General features: G+C 52.7%; 1 protein-coding gene across 1 annotated transcript in view; it reads left to right on the top strand.

The window, feature by feature from the left end:
• Window positions 1–12,916, top strand: part of GRK4 (G protein-coupled receptor kinase 4) — a 73,463-nt gene extending 60,547 nt beyond the window's left edge. The window contains exons 11-16 of the mRNA XM_060106707.1: window positions 5,073–5,162; window positions 6,048–6,256; window positions 10,270–10,407; window positions 11,960–12,097; window positions 12,569–12,697; window positions 12,793–12,916. Of these exons, the coding sequence (XP_059962690.1) occupies window positions 5,073–5,162; window positions 6,048–6,256; window positions 10,270–10,407; window positions 11,960–12,097; window positions 12,569–12,697; window positions 12,793–12,825 (737 nt within the window). The 3' untranslated portion in view covers window positions 12,826–12,916. The remainder of the gene's footprint in view (window positions 1–5,072; window positions 5,163–6,047; window positions 6,257–10,269; window positions 10,408–11,959; window positions 12,098–12,568; window positions 12,698–12,792) is intronic.
• Window positions 12,917–16,276: the final 3,360 nt, after the last annotated feature.

The following is a 16,276-nucleotide window of genomic DNA, read 5'->3' as shown; positions in this document are numbered from 1 at the left end:
AACAGTGAGAGGCCCGTGTACCACAAGAAAAAAAAAATTCCGAAGAACTAATTTGCACCAGTAAGTCATAGAACATAAGAGTAACAGGATTGTCTGTAAGTACCTCTTCACTTCCCTTATAGACAGCTTGTTAGGTTTTCTGTTTTCGTCTGTAAAGTAGAACTTGACATTTGGATTGAATTTAGATTTTTTTTTTTTTTTTTTTTTTTTTGCTGTACGCGGGCCTCTCACCGCTGTGGCCTCTCCCGCTGCGGAGCACAGGCTCCGGACACACAGGCTCCGCGGCCATGGCTCGCGGGCCCAGCCGCTCCGCGGCATGTGGGATCCTCCGGGATCGGGGCACGAACCCGTGTCCCCTGCATCGGCAGGCGGACTCCCAACCACTGCGCCACCAGGGAAGCCCTAGATTTTTTTAAAAAAGCTGTTTATCATCTATTCTATGTTGTGAGGTCCATTTACCATTTGTCCATCCTAAATATGGAAGCAGTCTTTTTTGCAAACTTATAAATTAAGGGGGATTTGGTTTATGAAATTAATCTGGTGGTTGAGATAACAGAGAAAACTTTGTGATGCTTATATTTTCTATAGAGGCCTTCCTATTTTTATGAAATAGATATATCCCTAAAGACTGGGATAAATAGTGAGTTTTTGCAAAAACCAGGAGCATTTTATTATTGACAGTGGTTTTAAAGGGAATCCTATGCATCATATTCTTCTATCTATAAAAATATTTATCAAAGATACAGATACTGTTTTTAATATAAATACAATACTATTTTTTAAAATAAATTTATTTATTTATTTATGGCTGTGTTGGGTCTTCGTTGCTGCACTCAGGCTTTCTCTAGTTGCGGTGAGCAGGGGCTACTCTTTGTTGCAGTGCGCGGGCTTCTCATTGCAGTGGCTTCTCTTGTTGTGGAGCATGGACTCTAGGTACGCCAGCTTCAGTAGTTGTGGCATGCGGGCTCAGTAGTTGTGGCTCACAAGCTCTACAGTGCAGGCTCAGTAGTTGCGGCACACGGGCTTAGTTGCTTCACAGCATGCCGGATCTTCCTGGACCAGGGCTCAAACCCGTGTCCCCTGCAATGGCAGGCAGATTCTTAACCACTGCACCACCAGGGAAGTCCCTACAATACTATTATTAAATCCAAAAATATTTAATGATTCCTTAATATCACCTAATATCCCATTGGCTTTATCTTCCTTAATTATTTCATAAGTGTTTTTATAGTTGTGTATTTAATGTCCAGTGAAGTCTACATTAGATTTGGTTGATATCTTGTTGGGTCTTTTGTAATTTCATAGGTTCCTCCTCCCTGCTTCTTTTTGTCATTTATTTGTGAAACCAGGTGTTATGGGTTGAATTGTGTCCTTCCAAAATTCATGTGGTGAAGCCCTAACCCCCAGTCCTTCAGAATGTGACTGTATTTGGAGATAAGATCTTTTAAGATATAATTTAGGTTAAATTAGGTCTTTGCGGGGGGCTCTAATCCAATATGACTGGTGTCCTTATAAGAACAGGAGACTGGGACAGAGACACACGGGGTGGGGAGACAGATGTGAAGACGCGGGGAAAGGGGACAAAGGCCAAGCCTTCCAACACTTTGATCTCGGACTTCCAGCCTCCAAGACTGTGAAGAAATAAATTTCTGTTGTCTAAGCCACCTGGTCTGTGGTACTTTTTATGGCAGCCCTGGCAGACGTCCACAGACATTTGTGCTATAGAATTTCCCATACTCTGGATTTAGTACCTTCCCTATCCCCGTTTTTCCTGTAAGCCAATAGTTAGATCTGGAGGCCAGACTAGGTCCAGGTTTGATCGTTGGTGAGCAAACTTGGTGTGTCCTTCCTGTTACATGACATCAGGAGGCGTGTGATGGCCGAGTGTCTCTCTTTGCTGTCAGCCTGACCCATCCATTCTCCAGTTCCCACCAGCCTTTCACTCAGTGGATACCTCATTCCAGTGGACTCACCGCACGATAAAATGATGACAGTCTTACGCTGTCATTCCTTTTGCTCTTATTTGTTGGGATTCATCTGTAAAAAAGAACTTTGCCTTATCAACATTTGTTTACCTGGGGCTTCCCTGGTGGCGCAATGGTTAAGAATCCGCCTGCCAATGCAGGGGACACGGGTTCGAGCCCTGGTCCAGGAAGATCCCACATGCCGCGGAGCAACTAAGCCCGTGCGCCACAACTACTGAGCCCATGTGCTACAACTACTGAACCCCATGCGCCTAGAGCCCGTGCTCCACAACAAGAGAAGCCACCACAATGAGAAGCCCGCACACCATAACGAAGACCCAACTCAGCCAAAACAAAAATAGTTGTTTACCTGTTTGTTCAGGAAAAGCAGGGGAAACACTTGAATACTTCCCTTTATTTTCATTTCTCAGAATAATATGTTAGTTCTCTGTCATTCTCCAGGATGACAAACGAGGTTTTTATTTTTTCTGTTTTGGTATCATTATGAATGTGTGGACTAAACACTTACGTACGTTACGGGCCTTTGGAGTCATTATTCCTTTTGATGTTGAGACTGTCCCATCTTTGGCCAGCGGGTGTCCAGTAGTCTTTGCTAACTTCCTTGTCTTCTGCTGTAAGGAGATGTTCCAGGATTGTCTTGCCCACGTGCTGACCCAGACCTGGGATCCACCATTTCTCCAGAGGGCCCCGGTCCTCTGTGTGGAAAGCCGCATCGTGAGACCACTGTGTGGGCACTGAGGTTGCTCATTGCTGCCCTGTTGGTCATTCTTCCTAGACCTGTTCAGTGGACAGAGGAAAAAAAATGTGCTGTTCCTTTTTAAACATTCATCGTGGATTCATATTGATATTTCCAAATCTCATCAACTTCTTCATTTCACTTTTGTATTTTTTTTATCCTAACGCTGAAAACGTTAGTTCCTAATGACAGTAACAGAATTACACTATTTTTCTCCACTTTTTTTTTAAGCAGAGATCACTCTACAGCACTAAGTGCCAGCAGAAGAGCAGGCTTGATGTGCCCAGTCCCCACTGATAGGTGGGGGGCTGTCCCTAGGCTCCTGCTGGTTTGGTCAGTGCTGCAGGGGGCAGCCTGTGTCGAGGCATTCTCCGTTTCTTGTTTCTTCGGGTGTTTCCTCAGGAATCTATCGCAAGGAATAGTGGGAGCGCGAGGCAAGGGCTGCACTCACGCACGGTGTTGCCAGACATCCCGGATTGCTCTCGAGGGTGGCGTGCCTGTGTGGGCCCCACCAGCAGACTGTGTTCTCAGACTTGGAGTTTTTGCCAGTTTGTCAGTAGTTTTACTTTTTATTTCTCAATTTAAAAAACACACTTTAATTAAAAAAAATAAGACCAGGGATACTTAAAATTTCACAACATGCCAGTCCTCTGCTTAGACATGAAATACGTGAAAGGTGCGTTATGGAGAGAATCTTTGTGTTTGAAAGGAGGATCCTGAGACACAGTAATAAATGGCAGAGCTGGGGCTCAGCCCCAGGCTGTGTGGCTCTGGGTGTGCTCTTAAGCCCTCTACCCTCCTTCCTTCCCAGGCGGGCGGGCATGCGGGCAAGGCCACCAAGCTGGCCAAGCCAAAGGTTAGTCTTCCTGTTGGGGGGCACAACGGAGACTGTTTAAACTCTTCCAGTGCCTTGGAGGGCATGTTGCATATTTTTAGTGTTCCGCAAATATTTATTGGTTGATTCATTCAGTTCTTCCATAACTTTTTTAAAATTAATTTTTATTGGAATATAGTTGATTTACAATGTTGGTTCTGCTGTACAGCAAGGTGAATCAGCTATATGTATACATTTATACCCTCTTTTTTAGATTTCCTTCCCATTTAGGTCACCAAAGAGCATTGAATAGAGTTCCCTGTGCTATACAGTAGGTTCTCATTAATTATCTACTTTATTCCATGAATATTTGTCACGCACCTACAAGACACCAGGTACAGTGTTAGGAGCTGGGGATATGGTGGTGAGTGGGCTGAACAGGGCGCCTGCCTCCAGGGCTGGTTTCTCTTTCTAGACACTCAAAAGAATGTTCTCTATGATTTATTATTTTCACAAGGAAATTAATAACTATTTTAATCTTCCTATGTAAAGGCATTAACACATAACATAGGTTTTTAAACGAAGTTCCTTCATTTTATTTATTATTTCCTTGACCCTATTACCATTTGTTCTTTAGAGAAAAACTCCATATTATTTGTCTCTTGTTGTCCCTGTGTATAAGCCTCTTGGTATTCTGACAGGGAGTGTTTATTTGCTGTTTCATAGTTGATATAGTATCCATTATAGTTTTTTTTTTAATTAATTTATTTATTTTTGGCTGTGTTGGGTCTTCGTTGCTACGCATGGGCTTTCTCTAGTTGCAGTGAGGGGGGCTACTCTTCGTTGTGGTGCACGGGCTTCTCATTGCGGTGGCTTCAGTAGTTGTGCACAGGCTCTAGGCACACGGACTTCAGTAGTTGTGGCACGTGGGCTCAGTAGTCGTGGCTTGTGGCCTCTAGAGCTCAGGCTCAGTAGTTGTGGCACACGGGCTTAGTTGCTCCGTGGCATGTGGGATCTTCCAGGACCAGGGCTCAAACCTGTGTCCGCTGCATTGGCAGGTGGATTCTTAACCCCTGCATCACCAGGGAAGTCCTCCATTATAGTTTTATTTATGTGTCTGGTAGTTACATGGAAATAAAATAACAAACGTAATGCTCCTATCTTATCCTGTGGTTTTCTATGGATAAAGGGCTTCCTGATCAACATCCAGGCCTAAATCTAATTTCCTGCAGGTAGTGGAACTGAACACACGACAGGATTTTACTAAATGTGGAAAAGTTAAATGTAATTTTATTTTTTGTATTTTTTATTTTTATTTATTTATTTATGATTGAACCCATGCCCTTGGCAGTGAGAGCGTGGAGTCCTAACCACTGGACTGCCAGGGAATTCCCTAAATGTAATTTTATATCTAAATGTTTCCAAGTATGAATTGCTATAATTTCCATCCATGTTTTTTAGATTTTTTTCCCATCCTTTATTGGTAAAGTGTCAGCTCGCCCCCTGTGATTTGTCTCATGTATTTGGCCACACGCAGGACACATCCGGATTTCAGATCTTGGTTTAGCCATGGAGATCCCGGAAGGGGAGACCATCCAAGGAAGAGTCGGAACGCTCGGCTACATGGGTATGTAATGGACCACCCCGGGGTGCTCACACCTCTGCCCTCAGGACACAGAGAACTGAATATGGGAAGGGACCTGGGGTCAGCCCTGGCCTGCTTCTGGGGAGCGTACCTGGCCCCCCGGCCTGCCCTCCTCTCTGCTGATGGGCCAGAGTAGGGACAGGGCAGCGGGCCTCCCCGCTGTGCTCACGGGCCCCGCACACCCCTCACAAGGTTGTCGGAGTTATTCGCGCAGCTCCAGAGCAGTGACCCAGCCTGACACAGGGGGGCCTCTGACATGAGGGACCCTGAGGGCCTCTGCTGAGTCCTGTACTTACCCACACCCCATTCCACTGTGGCTGCTGTCACCTGCTGCTGGGGTCTTGCTCTGAGGGAAAAGGGGTGCCCGGGGGCCTGGCTCTGCCTGTTTGGAGGTGGGGTTTCCCCACGGTAGTTACTCCACGAGTAGTAGAAATGGTTTGTAATAACAGCTTTACTGAGATGCAGTTCATATGCCATAAAATCCACCAACCCGAAGCGTGTAGTTCAGTGGATTTCGGTATGTTCACAGAGATGTGCAACTATCACCACTGTCTGATTTCAGAACTTTTTCATCACCTCAAAGAAGAAGGCCCGCACCCGTCAGCAATCACTCCCCACTCCTCACCTCCCACCCCCAGCCCTGCAGCCGCTCGCTAATCTACTTCCTGTCTCTGTGGACTTGTCTGTTCTGACTGTTTCACGCAGGTGGACTCATGCACTGTTTGGCCTTTTGTGTCTGCCTTCTTTGGCTTAACATGTTTGCGAGGGTCATCCATGTGGTAACAGACGTTAAATTTACAATGTGTTGTTTGGAATTAAGTAAGAGGACATTTAATTTAATTTAAATTTCCTGTGTTTGTTATGTAGCTCCCGAAGTTCTCAATCTTGAAAGGTATACATTTAGTCCTGATTGGTGGGGACTTGGCTGTCTGATATACGAAATGATTCAGGGACAGTCTCCGTTCAGAAAATTCCAAGAGAAGGTCGATAGGGCGGAGGTGGAGCGGAGAGTGAAGGAGGAGGCAGAGCGGTACTCCGAGAAGTTCTCCGAGGACGCCAAGTCCATCTGCAGCCTGGTGGGTCGCGCTCGGGGAGGGCGGGAGTGGGGCTAGGCTTCCGACCGACCGCCGTTCAGACCCAGCCCTCGCTCCGTAGGGCTCAGGAGGGGCCACCTGATGCTCCGCGGTGCCAGGGACAGGGCCTTCCTCGCAGGGGGTTCTGATCACACAGAGCAGAGTTCGTTGTTTGCTTTCCCCAAAGGTTCTGCTGAGAGGGAAGGGTGGTGTCGGGTCATTGTTTAGAGCACAGCTGGCCAACTTCACAGGACGCTAAACATGAAACAGAATCTTCGGGGTGCTTTGCAGCGGTGAGGTTTTTCTCTCTGACCACGTTCCTCAGAACTCCCTTTAACTGGTCGCCAGGGACTGTGGTCCTATAGACACCCTGCCCTGATGGCCTGCCATGCGCCTGGCACTGTCAGTCCCCATGCCGTCCTGGCAGTAAGGGGATGAGAGAAGCTCTCCTTGTCACTTAACTTCTCTTAAGCCAATACTCAGGATTTTCTGAGCACATTTTAAAATTCATTTGCATCCAGCGAGAATGTATTGAGCATCCCCCATGGGACCTTCCCCAGCAGTGAGTAAAACAGGCAGTAATCCCAGCCCTTCTGCCCCCAAGCCCAGCGCTCTCACCCACTCAGGGGAGGCGGCCTGGGAGACGAGGGATCTTCGTCAGGGAGGTGGGAGGGGCTGCCGCCGGGTGGGGTGGCGAGGAGGGGCCGCACCGGGGCAGGAGGCCGGGGGCCGATGCTCTGGGACTCCCGGGAAGAGACCCATGGGACAGAAGGAGGGGGGCCGGCCCGGGCTTTGTGGAGATTCAGGTGGGAGTCTGAGCCCTGGGTGGTGGCAGAGCGAGTAAGAAGCCGTCGGACTCCGGGTGGACGGCAAAGCCGCGCCCGCAGGATTTGTGAGCCGTGTACGGAGCGGGGAGGGGCTGCAGCAAAGCCCTGGCGCGGAGGCGGGGGACTCGGTGCGGGCCGGGCCGCTTGTCCCCTCCTCCTGTGGCGCGCGAGGGTGGGGGGGAGCCGCTGGAGGTGTGCGGAGAAGGGAGGGTGCTTCCGGCGCGCCAGGGGCCGCGTGGGGGTCCAGGGAGGTCGGTGGCTGGTGGTGCGCGGAGCCCCTGCCGCGAGCGCTCGGCAGGCAGGACGCGCGAAGCTCGCAGCAGGCGGGGAGTCGGGCTTGCTTAAGCGGGTCTAAGAAGCAGGGGAGAGGCCGCGGGGCTGGGTGGGTGCAGAGGGGCGGTTGGAGGAGCAACCGTGGGTGTGAGCGGGTCACAGAGGAGAGTGCGGACACAGGGCAGGTGGAGGCTGGCTCCTTGCTGGAGTCAGACACACGGGGGCGCGCGCCGCGGGGGGAGGGCTGCCGGGGGCGGGCAGTGGCAGGGTGGGGGACGGAGGACCAGGCCAAAGGGCAGCGGCCACAGAGCGCGGGGCGTGGTCCCCCAGTGGGTGCTGGGGTCAGCCGGTGTGTCTTGCGGGAGTTGACACTGGCTGCGGACGAAGTACCTCGGGGTCCCTCTCCTTTTGTGTCCACGTGTGAAGGGACGTGTGCTGGTGGCCTTTCTCGGGCTGCTCACCCTGCTTGGAGCTCCTCCGTAACCGCCTCCTGGCCACCCTGTTGTTGCTGTTCAGTTGGTAAACAGTGTCTGCTCACACGCGACAGTCCGATGGGGCTGCAGGAGCATACAGATGTGAGAAGTGGGGCCGGCCCCTCAGGAGCTCACAGTTGAATGGCAGGCCTAAAATAACATGAAAGAAACTAGGGTCAAAAGCAGAGCTTGACGGGTACGTAAACAAGATAGAAGCGAAGTCTTCAGGGTTTTCAGGATGAAGGGGTGCTGTTCGTGGGAAAGATGGTGGTGTCTGAGTGAAGCCCAGCCTTGTGACTCAGGGCCCGGGGCGGAGGCCCAGCCTCCCACCACCACGCGCTCACCCCTCCGGGTCTCGGGTTTCTCATCTAGAAGATGCAGACGCTCACCCCTCCGGGTCTCGGGTTTCTCATCTAGAAGATGCAGACGGTGGATAACTTCTACCTTATAGAATTGCCAGCGGGATAAAATGAAAGAGTGCGCGTGAAGTGTTTAGTCCCACGTGAATCCTCGGTAACTGCTGAGCGGAGCAACAGCTAGTTCTTAGAGAGTCTGTGAAATTCCAACAGACAGGGCCTGGAGGAGAGGCCACCTCAGGTGCAAGGTCGATGTAAACAGGGCACAGAGAGGGGAGCGTGGGCACCTGTGGGGTCTGGGATGTGGCCCAGCACTGACCGCACGCGAAGGGGACTCCCGCCTCTGTAGGTCTCTGGCCTCCTCTGCCCGTCCCTGCCGGGCCCCTGCCGTGACACCTGGCGTCGGGTACCGCTGGGTCATTTTCAGAGCTCTCTGTTTTCTCATTTCAACCCCACAGTGGCTTTCTAGGATATTCTTAGAGCCGCATGGTGGAAAAGTTAAAAGTTGATTTCCATGGTGTCCCATAGTCAGTGGCAGCAGGCAGCACGGGCACAAGGTGCTTTCCGCTGCCCGGCGCTGCCCGGTCAGGCCCCTGGACCGCGTGAGTTGGCAGCAGGCTTGACAGAGGCATGGAGTCCCTGCGGTGCTGTCATTGCATCTGGCCTGACACAATGTTCGTGTCTGGTCTTAATTAAGGAAGCCTGTCTTACTGAGCCCCGCCCTGGCTCTGTGCTGGAGTTCCCACGGCAGCTGCCTGCAGAAGCTTCCAGCACTGAGCCAACTACGCAGGTGTATTCCCATCGGTGGTGTCTGGTAGGAGTCAGCCTGGCCAAGAGACCAGACAGCCTCAGTGTGTGTGCGGCACGGCCAAGCGGGCAGGGCCCGGCTCAGGGGCTGCAGGTGTGTGCCGGGGCGTCGCACACAAGCCGGGAGCCGCACGTGGGTGCTCACTGGGAGTCAAGGCCACGGGTCAGCCAGCGTTCCTGTGAAGCACCAGGTGGTGTCACTAGGGCTTTGCAGGTCTCTCTCGCATTGTTCAGCTCACCATTGCAGTGCAAACAGCCACAGACCCCTGAGCTAACGGCCAGCTCTGCTCCCACAAAGCCCTATTTACAGAAGCAGGCACGGGTGGGGTACAACCCTGGGCTGCAGCTTCCCAGCCCCTGGCCTAGGCTAGGTTTTGGAGGCCCAGACCTTTCCTGTGTCGCTTTGAGCAGAGGCAGACCTCTTTGACTGCTAATTGTGGAAGAAGGCCTATCTGAACTTTTGGCAATAATGGGCATACCTCATTTTTATTGTGCTTCACTAATAGTGTGTTTTTGACGATTGAAGGTTTGTGACAGCCCTGTGTTGAGCAAGTCTATTGCCACTATTTTCCTAGCAGCATTATTCTTTAATTATGTACAATTTGTTTTAGACATAATGCTATTGCATACTTAACAGACTACAGTAGAGTGTAAACGTAACTTTTATATGCACTGCGAAACTAAAAAATTCATGTGACTTGCCTTATTGCAATAATCACTTAATTATGGTGGTCTAGACTCGAACCCGCGGTATCTCCGAGGTCTGCCTGTTTAAATGTATAAGTAAGGAATACTTTTGAAAGAAACACTTTCTATTAATTTTAAGAATATACAACTATTAGAGGTAGGTTTACTAAATTTTGGCCTCATCTGAGGTCCTTAGTGATCTGTTTAATAGATTAAAATAGTTTCTAATTATCAACATAACTTGGCATGAAAGTGGTGTCTGCGAAGTTCCCAAGAGCTTCTATTTCTTGAAAAAAATTCCCCTAATTTTTACATGGGTAAACTTTTCTTAAGGATTTATTTAGCCACCTCTTTATTTATTGATAGCTCAAAGGCAAAACTTCAGTTTCAACTCCTTTTTGAAGCATTACGTTTTCTAAATCAGTAAAACCTGAAGTAACGAGGTTTTGTTGATACTTTGAAATTTGAGTGACTTTGTTTAGATGGAGGTGCTCTTTGCCATCCTGAATTCTCTGGCCATCATTATGGAGCTTTTCTGGGTTTTCTTTTTTATCCTTGGAGCTTCAATTGACTCCATTTTTACTCTTCCACAGCTACTCACCAAGGATCCCAAGCAACGCCTGGGCTGCAGGGGCGAAGCGGTGGCTGAAGTCAAGGGACACCCTGTGTTCAAGGACATTAACTTCAAGAGGCTGGAGGCCCACACGTCAGACCCCCCTTTCCGTCCTGACGTAAGTGTGTTGCCAAAGTGCAGTGGGGTGTTGGGGTGTCTGAGAAAACGGATGTTTTCCAGGTAGATTCAGGACCAGCTGTCCCGCCCCCAGTGCCCCCTGGCCCGTCTTCACAGGCCCTCCCGGCCCGCTGCCGCCCTGGCTGGTGGAGCCCACCCAGGTCACTGCCCTGATCAGAAACCTCAGCAGTACCCGCCACCCTCCCTGGGGCACCCTGCCAGGGTCCCCACGTTTCTGCGGCCCCTTCCCCCGCCCAGAATGCGCTTCCCCACGCGGGGTCTCACAAGGTCCTGGCTGCACACTGAGGGCCCTGGAGTGGCCGCTCGAGCCTCCTGGTGAGCGCATGGTGGGGCCCATGCGAGGCCACGTCCCCAGTGCCCAGCAGGCCCCGCGCACATCGGAGCTGGGCCGGAGTAGCCCCCTCTTTGGCCTTGAGCTGCTGCAGGCCTGTGATGGAAATGTGGAGATTCGATCGTTCTGCAGGATAGGATGGGCCTGAAACGCGCGGTTAAAATAGTTTTAGTTTACAAGTCAGGATTCATTATGTTTGCATGGAATGTGTCATGACAGCAGCTTCTCCCTCTGCGCTCGTTCTCGCAGCGCCCTCCCACCTGCTCCAGGTACTAGAGTCACGGGGAGGACCAGCTCCAAGACAAGGAAAACCCAGCCAGGGCTTCTCAGAGCCTTCTTTCCACCAGGCCCTGCGTGCCGCAGGCTGCAGCCTTCCCTGAGGAGGGCGCCGGCTGGGGAGTGAGGGGCAGAGGCACTGGGGCTGTTCCGGGGGTTCTTCTGCATTTAACCAGAGGGCCCGGGGGCCCGCTGCCAGCAGTGTCTGAGGGCGTCAGGCAGCCTGGCAGGGGCACAAGATGGGCTTCTGGCCTGGGCTCGGGCCTCCCCATCGTCCCATGCAGTCTCCTGAGGGCCGGCCCGCCCGGCAGCTCCCACCTCCCCGCTGCTCTCAGAAGTTCTGACCAGGGGCCCAGGATCCGCACGCTCCTTCCTTGTTGTGCCCAAGCTCGGTCGCTCAGAGCACGTGTCCCTGAGCCCTGGCTTCCCTGCTCCAGAGGCGGCGGCCCGGGCTCCACACGACCCACCTGCTGGCCTGACTCTGCGCCTGAGGACGCCAGTGCCCGGTGGGGCAGGGGGCCTGGGGTCCTGCCCAGCGCAGACGGGGGCCAAGCAGGCGGACGGGCACATGTGCGAGGGAGGCCGAGGGCTGGAGGCTTCCTCCGCCATGTCCCAGCAGGGGCACCCCGTCCGCCCTTCTCCATCTGCAGCCTCTGCTTTGGCCCGTTTCCGTGCAGAAAAGAGAAGCGGGGGCCTCGGGAGGCTTGTGGGTGAGAGAGTGGGGAGCTGGAGCAGACGGGCCGCCGGGCCTGTGGCTCTGGGGGTTCCTAGAGCAAAAATTGGGCGTGCTTCACGCCGGGAGGGATGGCGAGGAAAGGAGGGTGCAGGTGTGTGTGCTGCGGCTTCCCAGGCGTCCTGAGCGCCGCTGAGGGAAACAAATGCAGCGGCTGCCGTCTCAGCCGCGCCTCTCTGTTCTCGGTGACAGCCGCAGGTGGTTTACTGCAGGGACGTCCTGGACATCGAGCAGTTCTCCAAGGTGAAGGGCATCCACCTGGACAGCACCGACCACACCTTCTACAGCCAGTTCGTCACGGGCTGTGTCTCCAACCCCTGGCAGAACGAGGTACTGCCCGTTGCAGCACGGCCCACCTAACTAGTTACAACGACCAAGAAGAACCTAATGTGTGTAGAATTAACAGTTTCCTCTTTAAGATACCTTTTTAGCTATTTTCCATACACATTCATTTGTGTGTGCGTGCACGTGTGCATGTTCGGAGGTAAAATTATATGTGGCAGCTGCCCCTGGTCCCTTCCCGGGGGGTGGACATTGGTGGCCCTCTCGGGTCTGCTGGGCTTTTGCCGCCCTGAGTCCTGCTCCCTGAGCGGGGCTGGCTGGACGGGAGTTCACTGCTTTGGGGGCCACGTTGGAGGCCACGTGACCTCCCCCAAGAGGAGGTCAGGAAGCAGGGGAAGTAGGAGCCGAGGACGGGAGCCGGAGTGGCCGCTGAGTGCTGGGCTGGGGGCCGGGTGGGCGATGCTGACCGGCCGCGTGGCGCCTCCACCACTCCTCTGTCCTGCCCTTCTGTGGATGCAGATGATCGAGTCTGAATGTTTCAAGGACATCAACGAAAGGGGAAATGTGGCATTAGATCCAGAAGAGAAAACATATCAACCAGCTCCCAAACAGAAGAGAGGCTTCTTCCACAGAGTCTTCACTCGAGGGGTAAGGGTGAAACACGTTCTGTTATTATTATTATCACAGTATAATGTGATGTGTTAAAAGGAATATTTCACCAAGGTAAAACTTTCTTTGTTCAGCTTTCTTTTTTCAGTGCCTGTTATATAAGATAATTTACATAGTTTGAAAGCCAGCTGTAAGGCGCAGTTTGAGCCCAGCGAGAAGAATCCTCACAGTGATGTTTGTTATTGCTATGAAAACTGTTCTGATGCAAAAAGAAGAAATGGCTTACAACACTCGAAAGGAGATCCGTCTGTCGATGACAAAGCATTTCTCACTAGGCTCAGAAATCAGCATCTTGTAGAACAACCATAAAACAGTGCACATCATTTCAATTTCTGCCTTACGTATTCTGATTCTTTTTTTTTTTTTTGGCTGCATTGGGTCTTAGCTGCGGCACACAGGATCTTTCGTTCGGGCACACAGGCTTCTCTCTAGTTGTGGCTCAGTAGTTGCGGCACGCAGGCTCAGTTGCCCTGTGGCGTATGGGATCTAGTTCCCTGACCAGAGATCACACCTGCATCCCTGCATTGGAAGGTGTCATCTTAACCCCTGGACCACCAGGAAAGTCCCCATGTTCTGATCCTTAGAGCTGTCACATCATTCTCCGTGATCACAGGGAAAGCTGATTTTCTTTTGAACATGGAAGAGTGGTTTGGAGAGACTTTCTGTGGTAGCGTTAAATTTAGGAATTTTTTCCATGTCTCCTTGGACCAGTGGATTATCCTGCTGTGAACCCCGTCTGTTCCTGAGGGATCTATGCCGAGGTTGTCCACTAACATCCATGGTTTTTCAGTATAGACCCAGAGTGTGTGACCACGTTTCCTCTGCAAACTGGGGGCTGGGCGGGAGTGAACCCCATCCTTCTCTGGGACCGAGTGTGTCTCAGTGCGAGTCGTCTCCGGGCCGGTGGAATCCATACGGTCGTTCCGGAAGGAGGCGCGCACCCCAGGCTGCTGAGCTGGGTGGTGAGCGCGGGGTGAGGTACGCAGAGTGAGTGCAGGACGTGTGGGCGACGCTGTCTCTGCGTGAACCAAGCAGCCCACAGGACGTGAAGCACACGGGAGGGAATTTAAGGGTTTCTCTGCCTTGAAGTCAGCACCCCCCGCCACGTTTTCACATCCACTTAAGGCAGGTCAGCGACTTGCATCAGAAAGGCGCCTGACAGACCTTGTGCCGGTCTTGCGGGCTGCATCAACGCCAGCCCCAGCGAGAAGGAGGAGCTGCCCTCCAGATGGCGAGCGCTCGCTGCACAGCTGCCGGCGCCACGGAGCCCATGCCCTGGGCTGCATCCTGCCCGTGAACTGCAGTAGCCGCGCGGGACACACCCTGAAACGTGCCTGATGAGTCTGTCCATTTTTCTACTTTCATACCTGAATTGTCTTTTCACTAAAGCTGGATGGAGGAAAAGGCCCCTTGAGGACTCGTGACACCCAGAAAGCCCCAGCTGCGGACGCCTTGTGGCGGGGACTCCGCGTGTCCCCGCAGGGAGGAGGGGAGAGGCCTGGGTGCCGGCCCTGCGGCGTCTGCACTGAAGGCCCTGCTCCTCGCCCGAGGCTCTTCACGTGCTCCTCCCGTGGGTGGGCATTGGTTAGAAGATCTTGGCCCCTTTCCCTTCGTGTTCACCGCTCCTGTGCCTCTCACCGAGATTCCCCCCACCCACCCTCGGGCATCTCCGTGGCGCTCCTGTCCATCCTTTGAAGGAAGGTGTTGCCAGGACCCTCAGGTCAGAGCTTGGCTGTCGGGGGCCGCTCTCCCTACCCTTGCAGTTTTGGATGGGTTTCTGTGGCCACGGCCTGTGAGTCTCTGGGGCTGGGATCCCAGAGCCAGACGTGCTGGAGGGGCCCTGGAGTCGGGGCGAGGGGGCGCCCGATGTGCACCGGGCCTCGGCAGGGCCTTCTGGGGCCAGAGCAGCCTTTGGCAAGGTGAGAGCTGGTGGAGGGAAGAGCCGGGAAGCCTCCTGTGTCCTGCGACCCCGCTGGCTGCCCTGCCTCCGCGGCGGGCTGAGGCCGAGGTCACTGTCCCTTGGCTTGCCAGGGAGCCCTTGCCACCTGTCGTGTGGGTTCCAGGGGCCGGGCCACGGAGGCTAACTGAACAGCAGGGACTTGGTCCAGATGCCGTGACACCCGGGAAGCCACCGCCAGGGCCTGGTCCTGGGTCACTCTCCCCAAGGGTCATCTGCCCCACCCAGCGCGTCCCGAGGTGCGGTTTGCATCTGCACTGATGGAGCTGTATGCCGCCTGCTGGCTGCAGTGGGGAGTCCAGTAGCGTGGAGGCCCGTGTCTAGAGCAGAGTCCCTCCCAGGCGACTACCACAGACCAGGTGAGGGGAAGGGAGAGCTATCTGGGGTCTGGGGCCTTGATTTTGGCGGGAGGGAAGTGGCTCGGCCTCTCCCGATTGAGCCCCTCTCCCCCACCTCATCCTGCCTCTAGAGGGAAGGTGGCAGGAGTTCCAACCTCCTGGGGGCTGGGAGGACGTGCAGCAGGGTTTGGTCCACGCTACCTGCTCATAAAGAGGTTACTAATTGTGGAAAAGGAATACGTGCTCATCGTAAGAAACACAGGAGAGCGTAAAGAAAATAGGAATCACCTTTATTCCCAAGTCCTGTTTACATTCTGACTTCTTCCAGGCCTCCTTCCTCCCCTCCTGGGGCTCTCCTGCCTCCCACTGTGGATCATCTGGGGGACGTGGGAGGGCCTGGCCTGTCACAGGTGGGGAGGCTGGGGTGCAGCCCACCTGCCTGCAGAGTGAGGAGGAGGGGGAGCCGCAGGGACGGCCCGAGCCTGGGGGGTCGTCCGCACCCGGGGGCACAGCTATGGGAACCAGTCAAGTCCTTCTTTTTCTTTTCTTTTCTTTTCTTCTCTTTTCTTTATTTGCTTAAGCTAGTCTGAGTTGCACGTCTCCATGCCCATGTGAGAGCCCTGACAGAGACAACAAATCCAGGTAAGAATTTTTGCAGGGTATCTGGTAACTTAATAGATTGAACATGTCTTTTTTCTTTCTTTCTTTCTTTCCTTCTGATTATAAGCAAATGTATATTTATTAAAGAAAATTTTGAAATTAAGACGAGTACACAAGGAAAATTTGTCTTTAATATCAGCCACTGGGCTTCCCTGGTGGCGCAGTGGTTGAGAGTCCGCCTGCCGATGCAGGGGACACGGGTTCGTGTCCCAGTCCGGGAAGATCCCACACGCCGCGGAGCGGCTGGGCCCGTGAGCCATGGCCGCTGAGCCTGTGCGTCCGGAGCCTGTGCTCCGCAACGAGAGAGGCCACAACAGGGAGAGGCCCGTGTACCACAAAAAAAAAAAAAAAAAAAAAAAAAAAATATCAGCCACTGTCCAGAGATAATCCCTATCAGCATTTTATTCTGTAATTTATATAATTGATAGTTGTTTCTTGCCATGCCGCTTAAATATATCTGACTGCTTCATCTTTTATGGCACATTTTGACCATCATTTATTTAAACAGTCCTAACAAATGTCGTTCCCACTTTTCTTGTTAATATGAATACCAATGGGACGGACGCCCGGCACCTACATCTTTGTGCACACACCTGATAATAT

Source organism: Mesoplodon densirostris, chromosome 1 (assembly GCF_025265405.1).
Source record: "Mesoplodon densirostris isolate mMesDen1 chromosome 1, mMesDen1 primary haplotype, whole genome shotgun sequence".
NCBI classification, from domain to species: Eukaryota; Metazoa; Chordata; class Mammalia; order Artiodactyla; family Ziphiidae; genus Mesoplodon; species Mesoplodon densirostris.
Note: the sequence above shows the minus strand (reverse complement) of the source record. Positions and strands in the feature narration are given on the sequence as shown.